Source organism: Convolutriloba macropyga, unplaced genomic scaffold, assembly GCF_964194025.1.
Source record: "Convolutriloba macropyga unplaced genomic scaffold, txConMacr16.3 SCAFFOLD_1659, whole genome shotgun sequence".
In the NCBI taxonomy this organism is placed as follows: domain Eukaryota; kingdom Metazoa; phylum Xenacoelomorpha; order Acoela; family Convolutidae; genus Convolutriloba; species Convolutriloba macropyga.
The window spans coordinates 19,523-43,498 of NW_027449576.1; the positions used below are offsets into that span (position 1 = coordinate 19,523).

Sequence of the window (23,976 nt, forward strand, 5' to 3'; positions counted from 1 at the left end):
TTCATTGTGGTTTCAGATGGTCATAAATCATTAATTAGCTGAGTATTCTTCAACAGTTTCGGCTTAACGTTGACACAGATATCATCGATCTCTAATTAAACAAACTTGATTGTAAAATAAAAATTGCAAGTGGCAAGGACTTCGCAAATATTATTATTCGTATTAGACTTTGAAAGACCCACATAGCACGTTGACAGTTTCACAAGAGTTTTGACCAATTTAATAAACAGAACGCAGAATACCAATTATTTAACAAAAACGATTTAATAAGGGAGAAACAAAATTGATCCTATATAAACACATCGAAAAAGTTTTTCAAGCCTCCAATAATAGTTACAATAAAAACAGAAACATATCAAACAGTAAAATAAAAATTTGGTTCTTAAGTTCTAGACAAATCAATTAACAGAAAAAAAAACAAATACGAAACGCCGAATACTGAGAAGCTAACAAAGCTTGTTTCAAAACAAATTAGTGATCCCGCGTCGCAAAGCACTACATGGCTATCCACTAAAGCATAATAGTACGCTTGTAGTAAAATATTTACACAAGAAAAAAAAACCAAACAATGAAACTACAACGTTATGAGTGAAGAAATGACCAACAGATTTTTTAAAAAAAAAGGTTTTTCTTGGTCTTAGAAATATGCCGGCCAAAATCCAGAAAGCAACGCATAATACTTTAATTGTATTAAAAGATACACAATGTGTTTTGGTTAGCCTCTTAATTGCGAGTAAAGAACTCAGAATAAGATCACCTGAGTTAAGCTTGTCACTGTGTCAAATGACTAGATGATCAAAATCGTCCAGTTCACCTTCCCAAGTGTCACTTCGCATAAACAAAAAAATATTGACTAAGCTTTTTTTTGTCAAGCAGGCACTTCGCTATGTGAAAACCATCCGCTATTTGGTCAATTGAGCCAACGGAGACACCTAAAAGGCATCGTTCATTCGTTGACTAAGTTCAGTATTTTGGCAAATGAATTCGAGACCATGCTCAAAATTTGTCAGTGTCCTCTTCAACATAATTCAGAAAAATCACTATAAACTGGATTTCAAGAAAAACATTATCAAGAAATAAAAACTTGCATAGCATATGCAACCAAAAACTGGCCTTTAAATCCAATTCTGGAAACTTGAGCCCAATGTGATGCGTCCTGATCGTGACTCGGAGCGAGCGGCCCTTGAAAACATACTATAGATGGTCGGAAAAACGTAGAACTTGCATTTCGTTTTCAAAGAAGATACAGAGTTTATGAACTTGTATTACTGGGATCCGTTTGATATATTGAATATCTTAAAGCTAGTTATCAGGGAAAACTGTCGCCATCTTTACGCAGCATAGAGATTTGTTAGACAAATTTATGGAGTATCGCTCTAATATTTCCCATAATAGCCCACATACAAGCTCGGTCAACCAAATACTACAAAACAATGTTCAATTAAACGATTGCCAGGCAAAAAATTTGCTCTTAAAGATTATATTTCTCGGCAACCAGATAAATGAGCCAGAAAGAATCGTCTCATAACAAAGAGCGAATAACAAATTAGAATAGATCCCAGCCGCAGTTAAATTTCTACAGTTGAATTCTGAAAATCTGTACCTAAATTTTACACGCAAATTAATGTACATGCAGTTGATACGCATAGCCACTGCCCACTTAACACTGATCAAAAATCAACAAATTCAATTAGTACTTCTGCGCCGCAAATAAACACACTTAAATTTAAAATACCAGCACCAAAACAAACACCGAAATCAAACTTTTAAGCTGCTCAAAACAATTCAAAACGTGCACGAATGCACCATAAATACACGTAAAACAAATTATTTGCATCTCAAATTTCATTTTCAAATGAAGCACAGTTTGAGCACTAATAATAAAAGCAACTCGCAAAGCCAGAAAATCATCCAATTATAAATCAGTTCCAGCCAGTTAACAGATATTCCAATGTTAGTTACCAACGTCTGGAAAGAAAAATTAATTTTTCGCTCTTTGATAAATATGAATTTGAAAGTCAGTAGCTTCTTGTAAACAAACTGAAACAGATGTATAAATTTAAAAAAACAATCAACAAAATCAACCAACAAAAGAAATAGGTTGACACTTGAACGCGGCCCTAACCCAAGCGAACAAACCTCTACTCCAAATCACGATTCAGATCATCATTGCAAAATACCCGGATTAACGGATAGTCCCCGGAAAAAATTAGCATCGCCTACAAGAAAGAACGAGGAATTGAAAGAAATATTTGATTGTGCTCTGAATAACAATGAACGACGTATGGTGGACATTAATCCGCACATCCACTCGTTTTGAAAGAACCTTCATGTCTGCTCAGGTTGCTTCTGTGTGCCATCCCTAAATCTGCCATCCCTAACGCGTTGGGAGAAGCGTTCATTGACTATATACATGCAATTAAACCGGGAAAATGTAGCACGATATATCTCACTACACAACGCTGGTGGCCGTATATGAACCTTGAACAGATAGTAAAACCATTAGAGTGCAAGTCTGTTATCACTATTATAGCAAATATTACTCGCTAAGCACTTCTCAATTGTATCTTGTTCGGAACCGAGGCAGATCAGTAGAACGGTTTTCAATATTGCAGAATTATTCGAAAAGACAAATATTCGAATTTCAGTTATGTTTCCTGATATTTATATATACATATACATATACATATACATATATATATATATATATATATATATATATATATATATGTGTATGTTCAAAATCATAGTTTTCCGCGCACAAGCCACCGGAATCAAGCAGAACGCCTAATTACTAATCAAGTTAAAAAATTTTATAAAAATATAAAAATATTAGACGCACCAGTCAAAGATCATTCAGCTATAGGCTGATTGGAACGTTTAATTCAATATGTTAAAATTTGCATGTATTAAGGATGAAAAAACATCTTCTCAATAGCTCAACTTGAAAACAGCATTAAAGTCTGTGATTTACTGACTTCGAAAATGGAAATAAAGACCACAAAGTTTTCGCTCTTTGAATCACATATTGACAAAAAACTGAATACCCCGCTTAGAAAAATATGTAGTACGCCTACAGTGTCGAACTAAACTTTCGAAAGTATCATTTATTTTTATTTAAACGACGACAAAGTCGCACTCATAGAAATTTTTCTCGATGGAAGATGAGTGCTTGCATATCAGAAGGACAACAAATTTGAGATTGGGTTGACAATAACATCGCGTGATGCGTGAGAGAGGGAGAGAGAGAGAGATAGAGTGTGAGAGAGAGAGAGAGCTAAGCAATTTTGGAGAATCACGTTTTCTCAGATCGGAGAACGTTTGCTGCCAAATTTAACCGAAAAAGAAGTCAGTAAAACTCCAAGTTGCCGCAAAAATTGGGTAAGCAAACGCTCAAAGAGAAGCGTTGAAAGTTTTATGAAGTGGTTGCAGTTTGCACTATAATTATGGGCAGGTCCATAAAATCCAAATTTCTAGAGCCCGGAAAAGTTGCGATTACAGTGTTAAGCCGGATCTTGAGAAACTCAAGACAAAACTTAAATCCTCTAAGCATAAAACCGGACCGAGATGGCAAAGAACGTCGGAAAAACTCACTGAGGAGCCACATCATAGAAGTCACGCAAAAACATGGAGGAGACAAACGGTTGAATCATAGAAGGCGGAAACCTGCAATTGGATCGCTTCCAGTTGCTGAAAAATAGCACGAGCTATGCGATTTTGATTGCCGAAGAAATCCAGCTTTCCCACGTTGTGAAATTTTCCTCAAGATATACTAGAACCAACCGTGCCACCAGATTTAATTTTGCCAACTTCAAACACCATTTCTCCATTTGCCCTACGTCATGTGTTACCTTCTAGAAAACAAAATTTAGGTTCATAAAGATTTCTTAAAAATGTTGTTTCCAATCTTCTCATTATTTATTTCAAAAGTTAGTGACTTCATCAATTTGGATGGTATTTGTTGTTAATTTTCGGGTCTTGTCACTTGCTGATGACAAATAAAATGCTTACTGGCTGCAAATTTTAAATGGTCTATTTTTTTACATGGGTACTAAAAAGCAATGAGAACTTCATTTATCTCCTGACTTTTTCATGATCGGCAATAAAAATTTTGAATGTGTTGTAATTGTTCTAATAGATGCTGTTCTCAAATTGGTTTGATGTTCGCGGAAGTATTCTCCGACCTTATTTCAATTGCACGTTTTATACACCTTTGCATATGTTCTTTTTCTGTTTTTGCTTTTTAAAATTAATATGATTTGAGTTCAACAGTTTGCCTGCGACAAATTGTTCTCGTTTTTACGTGATATAATTATCTCATTTACTGGGTATCTTCCAGAAATTATTAAAAACCGGCTGAGTCGTCAGCTATACACATACTTACAGTTTTTACTATTGAATTTTGTTCGTGCTCATTCAAGCTGTGCAACTCATTGTTTATCTTACAGGAAACCTTTGAGTGAGTGTCCCGCAAAGAATGTACAGCTTGTATGAAAGAATGGGATAAAAATGTTTATGTTAGAAATTAAAGATGATAGAGAAATCTTATAATTATTCAAGTCTTAGAGTTATTTCAGACAGAACGCTGTTCTCATTGGTTAGTTGCGAGTAATTTATTTAGTTTAATTAAAAAATTTGTACTCAACATTTGCAAATTTTTAAACTACAAATATCGTCGTTTAAAATTGTTTTGAAGAAAACATGTGTGTTCTTATCTGTTTTTCTATTCCCCATAACAAAACTCAAAAAATCAGACGTTTTTAAAGAATTCAACCACTAATATGAGCTCAGAGTTTACACAGAGTTGACGTTTTTATCTTTGATATTAGGCTTGACCCTCTATTTACTTTTTTCAAAAAATTTCATTCTTCACCTTGTTTTGACCGTATTTGTTTCACTTTTTATTGTTTTGTTACTTAGTGATAAAAAATATATCATTGGATTCATAATGAAAAATATACTTTCAAAAAATTGTTTTCCAATTTAAAACCCGTCTTTTAAGTGAGCTTTTTGACATTTAGTAGCACTTGTCTTTTTTGTCAGTTTGCGCGTTCGTGCTAAAAAAGTTTTATAATGTGTTTTTTTTAATTGCCACGTTAATCAATGTTAGCGAAGATGTTTCCTTTATTTGCGTATTCTGATGACTAGCAACGATGCGGTGCAACTTGCTTTCAGAGACTTGAATGAATTTGAAAATTTTTGAGTCATTCAATCTTTAAAATTTTTTTCTTGACTCTGGTGGCTATATTAGAAAATGGTTTTTTCGCGTTTTTGTCTCTGTTTTTGTTGCTTCTATTCCGACACATGCGTTTTCAATTACCAAACGCCGTTGTTCTAGAGTAGCTGGCGGTCAAATTTCAATTTTATTCATTTTTAAAATTGTAATTCTTGTTGTCCTGTAATATTTGTGTGATCTGTTTGCACATTTTTCGATTTTTCGAAGTCAATGAGATGCCAAACTGATTTGGTGTTAGCGGGATTAGCAGGAACATCAATAAAACTAATTTTAAAGATGCAGATTTTTTCACATGACCACAAAAGAGCAGCGAGATTTTCGTATCTACTCACATTCTCAACAGAATTGTTTTTATACATCGGGAAGTTTGACTTCTGTTGTCATCAATTTTTCTTCCATTAGTTTCTTTATTTTCCTATCAAAATGTTTTTTTAATAAGATGTCGAAATGTGTTTCTTTGGAAGTATATTTCCAGTTGATATCAAAACCATTTTCTTACTTCGAATTATTATTTTTCACAGCTGTCAATTTTTGAGTGTTGCCCTTCTTTGCTGTTTTCTGCTGTCCTTTCACTTGCACGCATTAATGTCACGTCAAATAGGTTTTCCGTTAAAATGCCTATAAATTTGCTTAAAGACGTTGAACACTACTTGTATCTGATAGAAATTGGGTTTTGTACGTGTTTTCGTTCTGATTTTTATTATGCAAAATCGACAGGTCTCATTGTGTAAATCCCCACAGTTGCCCTAAAAAACCGTTCCCGTTCCCTTATCAGAAGTTAGCAACTAGCTGAAAAAATGTCCCGAATTCTTATTATGCAAACCCTGTAATATTTATGTGCTTAAGAAACCAACATGTACTGCGTATGTAAAAACTGTTCGTTTAACAATAAATATTAGAGAGAACTTTAGGCGAATGCAAAGTAAGCCGATAGGAAAGCAAGCTGACAGAAAAGCAAGCCGAAAGTTATGTAATAGTTATGTAATCTATCAGAAATAATACATTGTCAGCCGTTACAATCAATATTCGGCGTAGTATTATAGTACATAATGTATTCCAATGCACCAAAGAAACAAAAATGCGTCAATTTTTAGACATCTAGTGGGTACGGGCCTCAGCAGACCGCTGTCCATGGCCATGCCTCTCATCGGCTGTGGGATGTAATCCGGAAATAGCGGGCCGGTTATCGCGGCGAAGCCGCGACGCGCGCAAAGCGCGCCCACCGGCCCGCCAGGGGCAAATTAAAATACGGGTATCCGAAAATTTTTCGGCTTACTTGACCTCTTTTTCAAAATTCGGCTTGCTTGCCTATCCGCTTGCTTGACCGCCACCAGAACTTTAGTTACAGACGTAAATATGCTGAAAAATGAGGAAATAGGACATTTTTTCCGACAATTGCATCAGACAGTCGTTTTTAAATGAAAAACGTCAAATTGTTACAAATTTAACTACAGTTAAACCTTAAAATCTAAAAATTTACCAGCTGTTTGTAATGTTGTGTGATTCGGCAGATCAAACAAAATGGAGGTTTAAAAACGTTCATTTAAATTATGTTCTACGTTTGACAAGTTCTCAAGTAACACTATTCGAATTTTTTTTCTAAGAATACATGGATCGTCCAATAAAAAAACAGTCGAGCATATACCCCCCACAAAGTGTGATCGGAAAAATATTGAAAAATGATAATTGTGTTCAATTAAAACTCATGCTTTTGCTGGTAACCAATGCGTCTTAGGTTGTTTACGCCCTTCGCGAAGGAAAATTATAGACAATCAGATAGTGATAGTACTAATGCTATTAGTTCCTGAGATATCCAATTGATTAAAAAATAGATAATTTCATTTTTGTACCCCTTACCATATGACTAGCCCTATGACTAGCCAGGTTACCCCTTTAATAAACAGTACTTCGTGATCAACTATTATTGTTGCCCAAACCTTATTAACCATCTGTTAAGAAGTGCCGTTATGCAAAATAGTTTTATAAGTTTTCTTCGTTCTCCTTTTTCTATACGTCTTCAGCACGATTAAAATAATCTGGCTTTAATCTATAAAGAAAAACTGAAAATCAAAAAAATTCAGATTGCGGATTTTAAAAAGTGATAAAGGATGATTTCACTTTCGACCATTCTCGTTTCGATTTGGGCGCTGACTTTTGTGGAAGTGGTGGCACATAACAAAGTTTTTCCCAACTCTTTGGGCGAAAAAAGGACAATTGGTAATGATTCGATGACGAGGAGAATCATAAGAGGAAGAGACACTATCAAATGGCCATTTTACGCATTGCTTGCAGATGAAAAAATGAACTTTTGCGGGGCCACTTTGATCTCGGATGACCAACTCTTCACTGCCGCTCACTGTTTGCAAAAATTTCGAGGTAAAATGTTTTCCATATTTGAAATGACCTGACCAAAATTTGGACAATAAAATTGGCTTGGAAATTTGGCTTGGAAATAAATAAAACAAGGCTTGGAAATACATAATTTGGCGCTGTTTTTCTACTGTCTGTTGCTATGCAATCATCGTGAGAGCGATTTCTATTCGATAAACTGCATACATGGACGAGACAGTCTCAAACACACACACACACACACACACACACACACACACACACACACACACACACATACACACACACACACACAAACACACACACACAAACACACAAACACACACACAAACACACAAACACACACACACACACACACAAACACACACACACAAACACACACACACAAACACACACACATACAAACACACAAACACACACAAACACACACACAAACACACACACACACACAAACACACACACACACAAAAACACACACACAAACACACACACACACAAACACACACACAAACACACACACACACAAACACACACACAAACACACAAACACACACAAACACACACACAAACACACACACACACACAAACACACACACACACACACACAAAAACACACACACAAACACACACACACACAAACACACACACAAACACACACACACACACACAAACACACACACAAACACACACACACAAACGCACAAACGCACACAAACACCCACACAAACACACACACACACAAACACACACACAAACACACACACACAAAAACACACACACAAACACACACACACACACACACACAAACACACACACACAAACACAGAGAGAGAAGAATGAAAAATGAGTGTCACATTGCAGTACACCCCACACCAAAGTACCCAATCTGTGAAAAAACCCAATGCCATTATAACCAGTTTAATCCCTTTAATAGTCTAGTTCAATAATCCTATTACAAATGAGCAGTTTTATTAGAATGAATTTAATAATACTTTAAAATTAAAATCACATATTTGGTTGCGACAATTTCATATCGAATTCCAATGGCCGCTGAGGCATGGCCATGGCCCGCGAGCCATATACAAATCCACTAGTTTTACGTTATGCTAAATTGTCGTTCTGGTAATTTTCACAAATAGGTAAAATATTGGGTGCACTGTGGTTAATTTGTTACATTAAGTATTTTGGCATTGGGCAATGTATTCTGTCCTGACAACAGAATTGACAATGGTGCTCTTTCGTAAAAATTTTAAAGATATGCCCGGGCTTACTACACAGAGTGTTTCAGTACTGAACATGCGTAATTCAATATTTATTTGTAACAGCTTATTTACATTTAAACCAGTACTGAAACAGCTTATTTACATTTAAAACGTAGGTCACTATGTCCAGAAAAAAAATCCAGAACAACTATTCACACTGTTCAGAACAATTTCTTGGTAAAAACAGTCCAAGGAAATTTTCGAAAATGATACAACTGCCTGAGCACGTTAGAAAATCATTCAAATTACGTGCAAACTTCATGCAATTTGCAGAGACACGTTACCAGTTAATAGCTACACGCATACTGCATGCTGCTGCTGATACTGATACTAGATACGGACACGGATCGATTGACGTCAAAATACAATCAGAAGAAAACTTATCTACATAACTTTTTTTCCTTACTAGAAAGCAGATGGGACTTTATACCAGTACTGAACATGCGTAATTCAATAGTTTTTTGTAAGACCAGTACTGAAGCAGCTTATTTACATTTAAAACGTAGGTCACTATGTCCAGAAAAAAATCTAGAACAACTATTCACACTGTTCAGAACAATTTCTTGGTAAAAACAGTCCAATGAAATTTTCGAAAATGATGCAACTGCCTGAGCACGTTAGAAAATCATTCAAATTGCGTGCAAACTTCATGCAAATTGTAGAGACACGTTACCAGTTAATAGCAATAGCTACATGCATACTGCATGCTGCTGCTGATACTGATACTAGATACGGACACGGATTGATTGACGTCAAAATACAATCAGAAGAAAACTTATCTACATAACTTTTTTTCCATACTAGAAAGCAGATGGGACTTTATACCAGTACTGAACATGCGTAATTCAATAATTTTTTGTAAGACCAGTACTGAAGCAGCTTATTTACATTTAAAACGTAGGTCACTATGTCCAGAAAAAAAATCTAGAACAACAATTCACACTGTTCAGAACAATTTCTTGGTAAAAACAGTCCAAGGAAATTTTCGAAAATGATGCAACTGCCTGAGCACGTTAGAAAATCACTCAAATTGCGTGCAAACTTCATGCAATTTGTAGAGACACGTTACCAGTTAATAGCTACATGCATACTACATGCTGCTGCTGATACTGATACTAGATACGGACACGGATCGATTGACGTCAAAATACAATCAGAAGAAAACTTATCTACATAACTTTTTTTCCTTACTAGAAAGCAGATGGGACTTTATACCAGTACTGAACATGCGTAATTCAATAATTTTTTGTAAGACCAGTACTGAAGCAGCTTATTTACATTTAAAACGTAGGTCACTATGTCCAGAAAAAAAACCAGAACAACTATTCAAAAGAACAATTTCTTGGTAAAAACAGTCCAAGAAGATTTTCGAAAATGATGCAACTGCCTGAGCACGTTAGAAAATCATTCAAATTGCATGCAAACTTCATGCATTTTGTAAAGACACGTTACCAGTTAATAGCTACATGCATACTGCATACTGCTGCTGATACTGATACTAGATACTGACACGGATCGATTGGGGTGCGTTTGCGTTCCATTTGGAATGCAAGGTGGAGCGTGAGTTCGCATAACCTAAACAAGTATATTCTTAACCTTCCGGGTCACTTACTTTCGGATTTTACTTACAAATTGGTTTTATTTATCTCTCATTTGCTATAATGCTCACGAGCCTTTACAGCAATTGGGGGATACATCGAAACCATTTTATAAGTAAAATCTGAAATGCTTTAATGAGCCACAATGCTCATAGCAACCGTTTGTAATGAATGCTTATACAGGTGTGATAGTTTTTGCTTCTGAAAGTATTATTTACGTTTTAGGTGAAGTGACCGCCTATTTTGGTGATTTCACGAAACACGATCCGAGCCATAAGTCGAAAATAGCAATAAAGACAATCGCAGAACGCACCCGGATGCCAAGCGAGTAAGTTCTTTCCTGTACCCCTTCAGTACTGATTCAGAAAAAAATCAGAGAAGTTTTATTACTGATTTGAAAGGATTTCAAAACCTACTGTGAAATAATTTCTTAAGTTGTCTGAATCAGAGCAAAATTCACAGAAAAGATTCACTATTTTTCTGAATCAGATGATAATTCAGAATGAACCATTGAATTTGATTGGAAACAGACGAATTCAGTGCAAAATGTGACCTGAATTAGACTTGAATTAGACATTGCCTTAGAGTTAGGTACGGGTTTACGCTTTTCAATAAATGATGGAGTTTATGAGCATTTAGTCCTTCCTAAAAAAACAATTCAGGCAATATCGTGATAACGAAAAACCACTGAATTTGTCTGAAAACTCCACATAGAGAAGATATGGATTGATTGGAACTCCTGAGGGCTTGGAGAAAGATGCATTTTTTTTCAAATCTTTTTCCTGGAAAAGTAAACTAACAAGGAGGCTCACTAATGTGCGTTTGCACATGATATTCGGACTCACGCTCATCTACATTTTTGACATAACTGTCAACCAAATGAGGAGATAATCAAAAATAGATCTCCGAGTTTTAAGAAACCATCTCACAATGTACCAAATGAATTACACAATGCCATGTCTCATTACAGCGTTCACGAGATATCACACTAATAATAAGACTACGGGAAAAAAATTGAACAATAAAATAAGCACAAAAAAAACATTTTTTGCAGCAAAAGATCAACGTCTAAACTTAAAAACACTTAGTAACGACGTCGAAATACAATCAGAAGAAACCTTATCTACATAACTTTTTTCCTTACTAGAAAGCAGATGGGACTTTATACCGATCAGACTAGGTAACAAGTTGAAAAAAGGCAATAATGAGGCAAAATTCAAATATCAACCAATATGTTTTAAACCAAATTTTTACAAACGTCTTAAAAACCATTAAATTAACGAAAAAGTTCTTCATAAATTTACAAAAAAGTCATTACGAAAACTAATTCTGTCTTTGGTCAAACTAAGCCACATTAATGGAATAAAGATGAAGAACAAAATACAAACAACTTGCGAAAACAAAAATTATTGAAGCCATTAAAACCTTTCGCTGTTATCTGAAAATTATGTTTTTTTATATCAAATGTTAATTAAAATATTTAAGTTTAAATTATACTGAAAAAATAATTATATTCAATTGAGCCTAATTTGAAAATAAATGGGATCTGTTATAACGCGAATGAGCTCAAAGAAGAGAAAAATGATTACAGATATTGACCACAAAAAAAAACTTTTATGAAAAAAATATTGTTCAACAAACAAAACACCAGTTACCACGTAATATTAATAGCCACTTTAATATTCGAACTACAGGGAAAAGAATGAGGACTCTCAATCATTAGAATTAGATACAAGTATTGTCTTTGACCTAATTTGGTGATCCATAACACAAATCTTTCATTCCGTCAAAAGGTATTCATCTTTCACTGTTTATATGAGTAATTGTCTGTTCCACTTTTAGTCTCGTCTTTTCATCCATTTAACAATTGTTCATGCTGTTGTTCATTCCAACTGGTCAAATGATTGTGACAGATATTTTTTCTTCATTTAATTTTAAGTGGAATTCATTGGTAAAGACTTCAAATCCAACATTCAATTGACTCTCCTGTAAACTAGTTCCTGCCCATTGAATACTTTTGTACATATGTAATCAAAACTAGAATCAATTCGCCGAGAAATTTCATCCAAAATATCTGTCAATATCGCAGCGAAAAATCTGTAACTAAATCCAGCCAAAAATTTTAAATGTCACTGACAAGTTTTAACTCAATTCCGCGGCGAAAAACCTGCCAAACAAGAGCCCGCAAGGTAAAGCTCTATTTTAGTACAGTGACGATAACAGCAGAAAAATGAGGACAAAAAGCAAAATCACTGACACCAGTTTCCAAAATAAGTTTTTTTTTACTTTTTTACTTAGAAACTGTTAAAATTAGATTTGGTTTTTTCAGGCTTTTATGAAAACTTCTAATTTATCATTTTTCTTTTCCAAATCTCACTAAATTTGTTAAAACATATTGTTGGCAGAAAATGATTCATTTTCGAATAATGTTGACTGTTTTCTCATTAAAACTGCTAAGACAAACTAGAGCTACGACGTGGGTTTGAAATCATTTTTTAAAATAAAGAATAAATGGATTGTGTGACATTTGTAGAAAATGGGCCAAAACTTTTAAGACGGGTAATTAGAGAATTGCGTGCAAAAACCAGGAAGAGACTTTTGTTACTAACTAATTGGCTCCTTCATTCGATAAATTGATCTTAACTTGTGTCGAAACAAAAACGGCAAAATATTAAGTTCTCTGCCTTTTTCTCCAAGACGAATGCGGTGACCCATTAATGGTTTCGCTCCAACAACCGTTTTTTTCCGAAATACTTTTTCAAAGAGGGAAAAATGTTGCGTCCCCAATTAAAGCTAAGAACTGCTTTAAGGAGCACTGATGTACACTATGGTACCAAAAAGCCACGTACACCTAAATTTTTTTTGAAAACAATACAAACATAAAATAATATAACATTTGAGTTCAAATTTGGTCTCTAATAACGCGTCATTGCACCTTGACCTTTTTAATATCTAGAAGATGGTTTGTATAAATTTCACACAGGTTTCTCAGAAAGCAGAAATCAAGCTGTATGTAGTTTTTTGGTACCATAGTGTACATCGCATATTGGCGATCTAACCAAAATTACGTGACTCTGTACAAGTTACTTCAAAATGGTGGCCTAACACGGTGACATATGGAAGTGTTCAGTCGTCCATGAGTTTTACAGATCAAATCCCCTGTTGATTTTGCAGGAAAGTAATTTTGATGTACATACCCAGCGAAAAAAAAACAAATTAAACAACACAGGCTAACACTATCACCCACAAAATGTCCACAATAATAAATCGTCATTGAGAATTTCACTCAAAACTGAATTGCCTAATTTTGATTGAAAGTCTATTATAGTTATGCACTGTTTGTATAGTAAATTTCTAAGAGCACTAGAGAACGGCAAAGTTATCTGAAAACCCTTAGAGCTATATAGAGTTTTGTAGAGCTTTGATATAACTTGTGTATAGGTGGTCTAATCAAATTTACGTGACGCTTCACAAATCACTTCGAAACTGTGACTTAATATCTCGAACCGCTTCGGGCTAAAAGTTCTCAAACAAACGCTAGAAGTTCTCATTGACTTCAAGCAGAGTCATGTAACCATTACTTTGATCAATCTTGTGCGCATTTTAAAATAAAAGTATGTACTGCCGGAAGTTAAATTGCATTAATTCTTTATACTTAGACAGCAGTTTGTCTTCTATGAGATTCCGTTATTTCAAACGTGAACTTTTTGATGTTTTAAGTTATGGTTAAGTGACCCAGCTTGAAGTCACTGAGAACTTCTGGCGTTTATCGAGAACCGCGAAGCAGTCCGAGATATTAGGTCAAAAATTCAAAATTACTTCTTGTGAGTCACCTAACCGCGATAAAAACACAAAACGCGCACATTTTAAAAAGACTAAAGTCAACGAAAATCTACTGCTGGTTAAGTAGCAAATTCTGGCACTTTAACTTCTGGCACTGCAAAATTTCAGCACTTTAAAATGTGCACATGATTGTTTTAAGCATAGTTACGTGACTCTCTAGAAGTCACTTTGAAATTGTGGCCTGACACGGTGACTTATGCAAGTGTTCAGTCAATCATGAGTTTTACAGATCAAATCCCCTGTTAATTTTGCAGAAAGATAATTTTGAAGTGCATACCCTGCGAAAAGAAAAAAAATTAAACAACACAGGCTAACACTATCACCCCACAAAATTTCCACAATAAAAAATCGTCATTGCAAAGATATTCACTTTTAACTGAATTACCCAAGTTTTCTATCGTTGTATACTGCTCTTTTTTAAATTTTCTAAGAGCTTTAGAGAACGGCAAAATTGTCAGAGACACATTAGAGCTATATACTGTTTTGTTGAGCTTTGATACAACTTGTTTATTGGTGTTCTAAGCAATTTAACGTGGCGCTCCCAAAATCACTTCAAAACTGTGACTTAATATCTCGAACCACTTCGCGCCAGAAGTTCTCATACAAACGCCCGAAGTTCTGATTGACTTCAAGCAGAGTCACGTAACCATTACTTAAATCACTCTCCTGCGCATCTTAAAATTTCAAGGCGGCAGTGCCGGAAATTAAAATGCCTGAAGTCGCTATACTTAGCCAGCAATTGCCTTCTTTGAGATTCTGTTTTTTCAGATGTGAGTTTTTCGTGTACTACGTAAAGGTTATGTGACCCTGCTTGAAGTCACTGAGAACTTCTGGCGTTTATCGAGAACCGCGAAGCAGTCCGAAATATTAAGTCAGAATTTCAAAGTTACTTCTTGTGAGTCATCTAACAACACCTAAAACACAAAACGCGCACGGTTTAAAAAGACTAAAGTCAGCAAAATTCTACTTCTGTTTAAGTAGCAAATTCTGACACTTCAACTTCTGGCACTGCAAATTTTCAGCACTTTAAAATGTGCACATGAGTGTTTAAAGCATAGTTACGTGACTCTCTAGAAGTCACTTTGAAATTGTGGCCTAACATGGTGACTTATGCAAGTGTTCAGTCATCCATTAGTTTTACAGATCAAATCCCCTGTTAATTTTGCAGAAAGATGATTTTTAAGTGCATACCCTGCGAAAAGACAAAAAAATTAAACAACACAGGCTATCACTATCATCCCACAAAATTTCCACAAGGAAAAATCGTCATTGCAAAGATATTCACTTTTAACTGAATTACCCAAGATTTCTATCGTTGTATACTGCTCTTTTTTAAATTTTCTAAGAGCTTTAGAGAACGGCAAAATTACCAGAAAACCATTAGAGCTATATACTGTTTTGTTGAGCTTTGATATAACTTGTTTATTGGTGGTCTAAGCAATTTAATGTGACGCTGCCAAAATCACTTCAAAACTGTGACTTAATATCTCGAACCGTTTCGCGCTAGAAGTTCTCATACAAACGCCAGAAGTTCTCATTGACTTCAAGCAGAGTCACGTAACCATTACTTAAATCACTCTCCTGCGCATCTTAAAATTTCAAGTCGGCAGTGCCGGAAGTTAAAATGCCTGAATTCGCTATACTTAGCCAGCAATTGCATTCTATGAGATTCTGTTTTTCAAACGTGAGTTTTTCGTGTACTAAGTAATGGTTATGTGACCCTGCTTGAAGTCACTGAGAACTTCTGGCTTTTATCGAGAACCGCGAAACAGTTCGAGATGTTAAGTTCGAGAAATAACACAAAACGGGCACGTTTTAAAATGAAGAAAGTCAACGAAATTCAACTTCTGGCTAAGTAGCAACTTCTGGCTTTCTAAAATCTGCACGTGTGTTTTAGGCATAGTTACGTGACTCTGCAGATGTAACTTCGAAATTTTTACCTAAAATCTCGAACCGCTTAGCGGTTCTCGATGAACGCCAGAGTTTTTCAGTCAAGCAGAGTTACGTAATCTATTAATAAGAGTCCATTTGAACTCGGACACGGTTCCTAATGACAAGCACTTACATCATGAAATGGAATCTTTTCATTATTTCAGTATTCAAGCATCGTTCTGGGGTTAAATTGGCACTCGTTCATTTTTAGGGAATAATTGATGTAATAAGTTCATAGCATTGAGTCCCCTGTTGTATCACAAAGGCACTCTGAAAATAGTTTTTTTGAACAAAATTGTCAAAAATTGCAAATCTATTTTGTTTCACCCCTGTGTTTTTATGCCCCCAGTTACAAAAAATGTTTTGTTATGTAGCACGTTACTATGGAAAAATAACACGTGCGCTTTTGGCGTAAAAATAGATGGCCATTTAGATGGGGGGGACAGAGAAAATCCAGAATTGCTAAATAAAACTTTGAATGAAGCATGTTTATGCTCTTCGGCCTAAGTCTTGCATACCAAGACAACTTTTCATTAATATTTGTATTTCTGAAAGTCGCAACTATGGTAGCAAATCAAGCTCTATAAATACATCATAATTCGCGCCATTGGCACACAAGTTATGGTCAAAAACGGGAAATCCCTTACTATAAATAATATTGAAAGTGAACGTCAACCACTTCTGACTTCTTCAATAAAATCAACATATAAAAAGCTTCAACGAAAATAGGTTGGGGGAATGAAAATCATGAAATGAAAGGGTTTTGGAGGACGAAAGTGTAGGTGGGGGGAGGAAAATGAGGGTGTGGGGGGAGATAAAATATAAAGGAACTTGGTTCCTTTACACTCCCGGCAACAAAAGCAAGCATTTGATATGAAAATGTAAACACAATAAAGCAAAAAGTTTTCATTCCGACATTGAGTTTTGTGTGTGTGTGTGTGTGTGTGTGAGTGTGTGTGTGTTTCGATGAACTTGTTTCAGTGACCCTCCGGCGCACCTGACGATTGTGGGAACACACGGCTTAGGGTTACTGCTGGTCTTTGTACCATTCCTGTAGCCGTCTGGATGTCGAAACTCCTGGCTATCCCGTCTGAACCTCTGTGTGCTTTCACAATCTTCCCAAGAGGCCAGATGCCTCTGGGTGTGAACTCCTTGAGCACCCACACAATGTCACCTTCATCCAGCTCATCATGTGATCTTTGCCACTTCGTTCTCTTGTTGAGCTCAGGAACATATTCCTTCAGCAACCTGCTCCAGTAGTGATCAAGTAGTGTCTGCGTCAACTTGAAGTCCTTAGTGGAGAACCGCTGGTTGCTGTTCACAAGAGGTTTCAAACTCATGTGAGGTCGGCGAAGGAGGAAGTGATTCGGAGTAAGTGGTCCCTCATCTGAGATGCTGCAGCCCACATGAGTTAATGGCCTGGAGTTCAAAATTGCCTCGGCCTCTGCCACAACTGTCTGGAAAACTGAGAGTGTTAGTTTCCGACTGCCCAGCACTATTAGTAGACTCCTCTTCGCGGTCTGTATCAGCCTCTCCCAGACTCCTCCGAAGTGTGGTGCCAATGGAGGGTTGAAAGTCCACTGAATGTTCTGTTGAGCCAATTGCAGTCTGATGTACTCATTGTCTGGCTTGTAGCTTCTCTGGAACTTTAACTTCATTGCTTGGTTGGCTCCAATGAAGTTTTTGCCATTGTCACTCACAATGAGGTCAGGGTATCCACGTCGTGAGACAAATCTGCGGATTGTCATGAGAAGACAATCAGTTGAGAGGTCATTGCATACTTCTAGGTGGACAGCTCTGGTGACCAGGCATGTGAACAAGCAGACGTAGTGCATCTGGGTGCCCTCTCTCTTGTCCTCAATGTAGATGGGGATTGCTAGAATTGCTAAATAAAACTTTGAATGAAGCATAAAATTTCTACATTGAGGGTTTTGTGGATCTATGTGTTTTTATGCCCCCAGTTACAAAAAATGTTTTGTTATGTAGCACGTTACTATGGAAAAATAACACGTGCGCTTTTGGCGTAAAAATAGATGGCCATTTAGATGGGGGGGACAGAGAAAATCCAGAATTGCTAAATAAAACTTTGAATGAAGCATAAAATTTCTACATTGAGGGTTTTGTGGATCTTTTCCGTTTGTGCCCACCGTACGTTATGCTCCCCTAATTAAAGAGCACGTGTCACGTGTACGTGTCATTACATGATAAATCGGATCTCTTCTGTCCTCTCTTCTGATGCGTTTTTGTTTTTAGCAAATATGCGGAAATTAAAAGAATATTATTCATCTTCAAGATATCCGTCATGCATTTGGACGTACCTCTTGTCAAGTTAGAACAAAAAGCACCTGCGGGCTCGTCTCGTCTCGAACTCTGCAAAAAGGGCGAATTCTCCGAAGATGGAAACTATACTTTTATTGGGATGGGCGACACAGAGCGTGACAGACTGGCAGAAAAATTACAGGAAACGACTTTGCGAGACGTCACAAGCAAAAAAAAAATGCGGATTTCTACCAAAACCAATAAAAGAAAATCATTAGAGCACTAAATTTTGACCAGATTAAAACTTGAAAAAAGGGTCCAAGATAGGGTTGGAAACGTTGATTATGGCTTGGAATCATGAAAACGTTGATTAGCAACACCTTGCTAAGGTATCACCGCAAGTTGTCAAGAGTCAAGAAGTGGGTATTGCATTTTTGGAGAGATGCACGAAAATTTGATTCACAGAGGGTTTGTAAAAATAAATCATTGGTAGTCGTGGTAATCATTCGCTGTCAAGGAAGTCATTGATAATCATGGAAATTCTTGAAGCATTATGCAATGAGATTGATGAACTGAACAATAATAAGACTTACATTAATTTGGAGGATTAATATCTCCCAGCTCACAGCAAGCCAAATACAAACTTTTTCTGAAAAGAGAAGCAAAGAACGCTTTTGCTCATGACAACGGAAAACTAAGACATTCTAACTATTTATCCATTCTGTCTTTAATTTTGATATCTTTAAAGAGTTTTCAACTGAAGACTCAGTTTTCAGCCGACGAAAGCAAAAAGAATATAAAACCAAGTGCTCAAGAGATACTTGTACAGAATTCACTATCTTGCCTGTAATTTGCGCAAATAGTCATTAGCAAACTGTGATATACGCATTTTGCTATTGACGTGAAACATTTATCCTGTTGGGCATTACATTCAGCGACTCTGCGATTCCCGTAGAGTAGGTTGTACGCTTAAAGTTATCCTTAAGCTCTCAATGTCAATTTACTCTTTAGCATTTTACTCTTTAGCACTTTAAAGACTATTTTTTAATCGCGTTTATTTGTTTTTTTTGTGCTTTCTATCAGGTTGCCAGGCTAGAAAACACAAGCGGAACGCAATTGAAGAAAATGACTAAGCTTAAGTGCAGCAACTTTTCCAAAAATTTTCTTTTCTAAGTAGAAAATGAATAAATGTGGAAATTTTCTATAGTTATTTTTTAGCACAAAGCATTAGATCTCTGTCAAAAAACTATGGAAAAAAATTATTAGTTAGCAACGAACAAGAGCCAATAGTTTTGCGCTTAGCGGAATCATGACATAAAGTACTGATTGAGAGAAATATTTATCACTTCAAAGTATAGAACCATAGTCAGCTCTGATTGGAAGAAACGTGTTGACGGTTCTGGTTGTTATATAACGTTTAGATCTATATTGAAAATCCTTCGAATACAGAGCAAAACCCCTTAAAAGTTCTTTCCAGGCTATATCTTCACTTATCAACTCTAATTATTTCGAAGCCATATTAAACAGCATTCATATCCCCCGGCTACCCTAATGAGAATATTTTCGATATATCAGGATAATTTCTAGTCGAAAATTTTCGTGAAAGCAAAAATAGAACACACACAACACACTCTGGGTGACTTCAAATTAAACTTCTCTCATAAAGTTAACTAACTCAAGCAACAATTTTTTATCTTGCAAGCAAATGGATTATCACGGTTTGAACCTAGCACTGCCATTCCCAAAAAAAGGTAAAGCAAACGTCATTTATTCTGTATTCCACAAATTTTGGTCCCCCACAAAAAGTAAAATGCGGTTTCACTATTGCAAGGTTTGCAAATAGAGAAAACAAATGCTTTTGTTGTTAGAAAAAATCGTAAAGAACCCGCATATTAGAAAAAAATCGCAAAAGACGAGAATCGTTGAAAAATTAGGAACATACGTTGAATATTACGTTCATAGAGTAGAAGGCATAGACAGTAAAAATTGAAATCTTCTTCGGTAACATATACAGATTTTACTAAATACAGAACTGGATTAGGTGGTGACTGTACAAAAATTTCAGAAAAAAAAGCTAGATGGACGAAGTGAAAAATGCGGCAACCAAGAAAAATCATCGAAAACAATTTTACCCAATAGCAAAAATGACAAACCAATAAAAGGTTTCGATGAAAAACCAGAACCGAAATGAGACACTTTCATCAAAGAGCAAAACATAACGCCAGCAGCAAACATAAAATGCTTTTTGAGGTAGTTATAAGCTCTCGGTAGAGCCAAAGCATCACAACCGTGTCTTTCGGGAACAAAAGAGAAAAAAATGATTTTTTTTCTGAGATAGGTGAAAATATTGCAGCGTATTTTGAGACTGCCTTAACAGCAAACTCATCGAAAAAAAGGCGCAGCCCATTTGCTTGTATAAGAAAAATATCTCAAATGAAATAATCTTCAACCATTTAAAAACAAATACAGCGTTGGGGTTGTTAATTTTTAGAACTATTGCGTAGAAAGCATTCCACCCTCACTACTTCCTTCACTTTGCGAAACTTTTAAGTAAAGTCATGAAAGGGGTCTGTTATCCTGAATGCTCGAAAGTGCAGAAATAATTCCAGTTTTTAAAGATGGAGACAAAACCGAGCGATTAGTTTAACGAGCGGTATCTATCTTTCCAAATATTGGGATAGTTTTCAGGAGAATATTATGCACCAAAACTGTCTCCTACTTGAACAGTGAAGACATCTTAATGAATAACTAGTTAGGGTTCTAAGACCAACAATATTTATTTGATGCCCTTGTAGGGCTTGTTCAATACTTGAGATCAAACTGACAAAACAAGGGCATTACATGACCATAAAAAAATTTTCAGAACTTTCGATTATTAAGCTTGATTTAAAAAATTTTCAAATTATGGATTCAAAAAATGTTCAAAAAACGTTCAAAACATGCTCAAGGGAGCCTGTTCAAGAACTTTTGTTATCATTTTGCACTATTAGAGCGCAATATAGATTACAGAGAAAGAGTCAACAACAGAGAAATCAGAATTGATGTAAAACAAAAATAGAGCATGGGGAGCATTTGTCATTTGCTATCAAATAAAATATATTGAAATTGGTACAAACGTACTGGAAAAATTTGTACACAGACAATACTGTAAAATACTCCAAAGAAGATTTGAAAACAATAAAATTGCGCACCACTTACTATAGATAATTCTGCAAATGTTCTGCAGAAGAATCTGTTATCATTGAGCGTTCATAAAACAAATTTATGAAAATTAGCTTTTACAAAAAAAGCAACCTGCTATACGTTCTAAAGACTGAGAACAGTTGCAGAGTTGCAACGATTTGCTCAAATTTGCAATATACTGGTCTCTAGGTATCCTAATTGACAAAAACTTTAGTTTTCAACCTTATGTTTAGTTTGTTTTGAAAAAAATGACGTTTTTGTGCTCCTTATTCCACTGTCTGCGAAAATGTTTAAGCAGAAGGCGGCTTGTAACAAGTTAAAAATTATATATGCAGCCAGTTGCCTTGTATTGAGTTCATATCAGCAATCATGAGATAATTGCGCGTTTACAAGGTATCGTAGCTACACATCTATGAAATTTTGAAAACAGCTACAAAAAAAAGAATCAATATTTAAGTATCTAGAAAACCAAATCCCTGCAGATATAACTCACAAACAATCGAACGGCTCATGGACAATTTGCTGACCTGTAAAGCAACTCTGTAAATTTTTGCTCTCGGACCTAAAATCAGGTAGATGGCAACCTGCTGGTTATATTTTTTTCAAACGTTGTATTTGGAATTTGTACCAAATCAAAACATCAAATAAAAGATTCAGGTCATAACTTCCTAGATCACTGCAGAATAGACAATTGTGAGTTACTATCTATGTTTACTTCTTAAGAGACCAACGGAATGACGTCATCTTTTTTTGATTCTCTATTTTCTAGTAACGGTATATATTCCTGTCGTTTTTATCATCAACTACCACATTCATTGCTCGTAGACCTGAAAATTTTGAAAATAGGCCTTCCTATGGCCTAATATGCTCTCCCAGAGTGATATCTATATTATTTCAATGTAGAGATGGATATTCAAGATATATATTTTGCATCTATGGAAACAGTTTTCTATTATTTTTATGCACTTTTTGAGCAAGAGCTAAGCATCAGATTTTGGTTCGAGAGAAATTCCAATGTATAATTTGTCAGCCAAGCTGAATAATGTTTCATATGTTCTTTAGTTAAAAACTACTAAATTTGTTGCTCTGAAATTTATTAATGTGCAGGAACATCAAATTTGCTTCAAATGCCAGAAGCCGAGGCCAGGTGAAAAGAAAAAGAGATGTTATGTTAGCCCGGGCGACAGTGGTGGACCGGTATTTCTGGAGGACGAGACCATCGAGGGCAAAAGGAGACCGCGATGTCTGTACGGTGTGATGTCTCAAGTACTCAATTCTGACATTTTTGGAAAAACTGGCTACATCGAGAGAGCGTCCCATTACACCTCATGGATAGAACCAACGCTTGAGGAGGTAATAGCAAAGTCCTCACAGGAGACCACGCAGAATCCTTTCAAATAGTATAATGGTGTGTTTCCCCAGTTGAGAGGTCGACTTTATGAAAAGACTTATAAAGTCGACATGTGGGGTAATTTCCCTACCTTACATACACGGTCGACTCCCTTAGTAACGTCGACCTAAAGTCTTTTCATAAGTCGACCAATGGTCTTTTCATATCCAGTACGGTCGACCTTAAGTCTGCTGATAGGTCTCTTTTAACAAATGCTAGGTGCATTTTTAGGGGTTCATGGGTACTTTAAACTGAGTGTTGAGTACCCCGTATGTACAAAGATAGCATCAAATGCACTAGAAACATGTCAATGACATGAAATAGAAGGACAATATGTTGGCTCGAAAAAGATTTGGAAAAAAATTTTTGTCTTTGGCCATAACTTTTTGCAAACTCAAAATAAAACCATTAACACCTGAAACTACATTATATGCAAAAACGTATTTGTCAAAACTCAAAGTCGACCATTGCCATATCGGCTGACCTCAAGTCGACCATGACCATAAGGGCAGACATAAAGTCGACCAAGACTATTAGCGTCAACATAAAAATCATTTCATACCCAACATTGGTTGACCACTGTCTTTCTGTACCCGATATTGGTCGACCACGGTCTTTTCATAATTCGACGTCTCAACTGGGGTTAACCTCTTAAAAAGCTATAGGTGTGATAATTGCGCATTAAAACGAAAATAGCTAATTAACAAATTTGTTACTTTTGTCTTTCGAAAAAATTTCTTTCAGGTTTTCGCGAATGCAAAAAATGAAGAGGCGAAAATTAAAGCAAAACTGAAGGTCATTTCTCATTCTATACATTAAATTAAGTCACCATTATCATAGTTGTAAAGTGAGGGAAAGTATTTCTTTCATTGCAGATCTGCTTAACTTGAAATGCCGAAAATTTTACGAACAATTCACTAAATT

At 35.8% G+C, this 23,976-nt stretch overlaps 1 protein-coding gene across 1 annotated transcript; it reads right to left on the reverse strand.

Moving 5' to 3' along the window:
• Positions 1-17,197: 17,197 nt before the first annotated feature.
• LOC142355158 (uncharacterized) lies at positions 17,198-18,130 on the reverse strand. Its single transcript, XM_075407412.1, has one exon. The coding sequence runs from the start codon at positions 18,128-18,130 to the stop codon at positions 17,198-17,200; it is 933 nt and encodes a 310-aa protein (XP_075263527.1).
• Between the last annotated feature and the right edge of the window lie 5,846 nt (positions 18,131-23,976).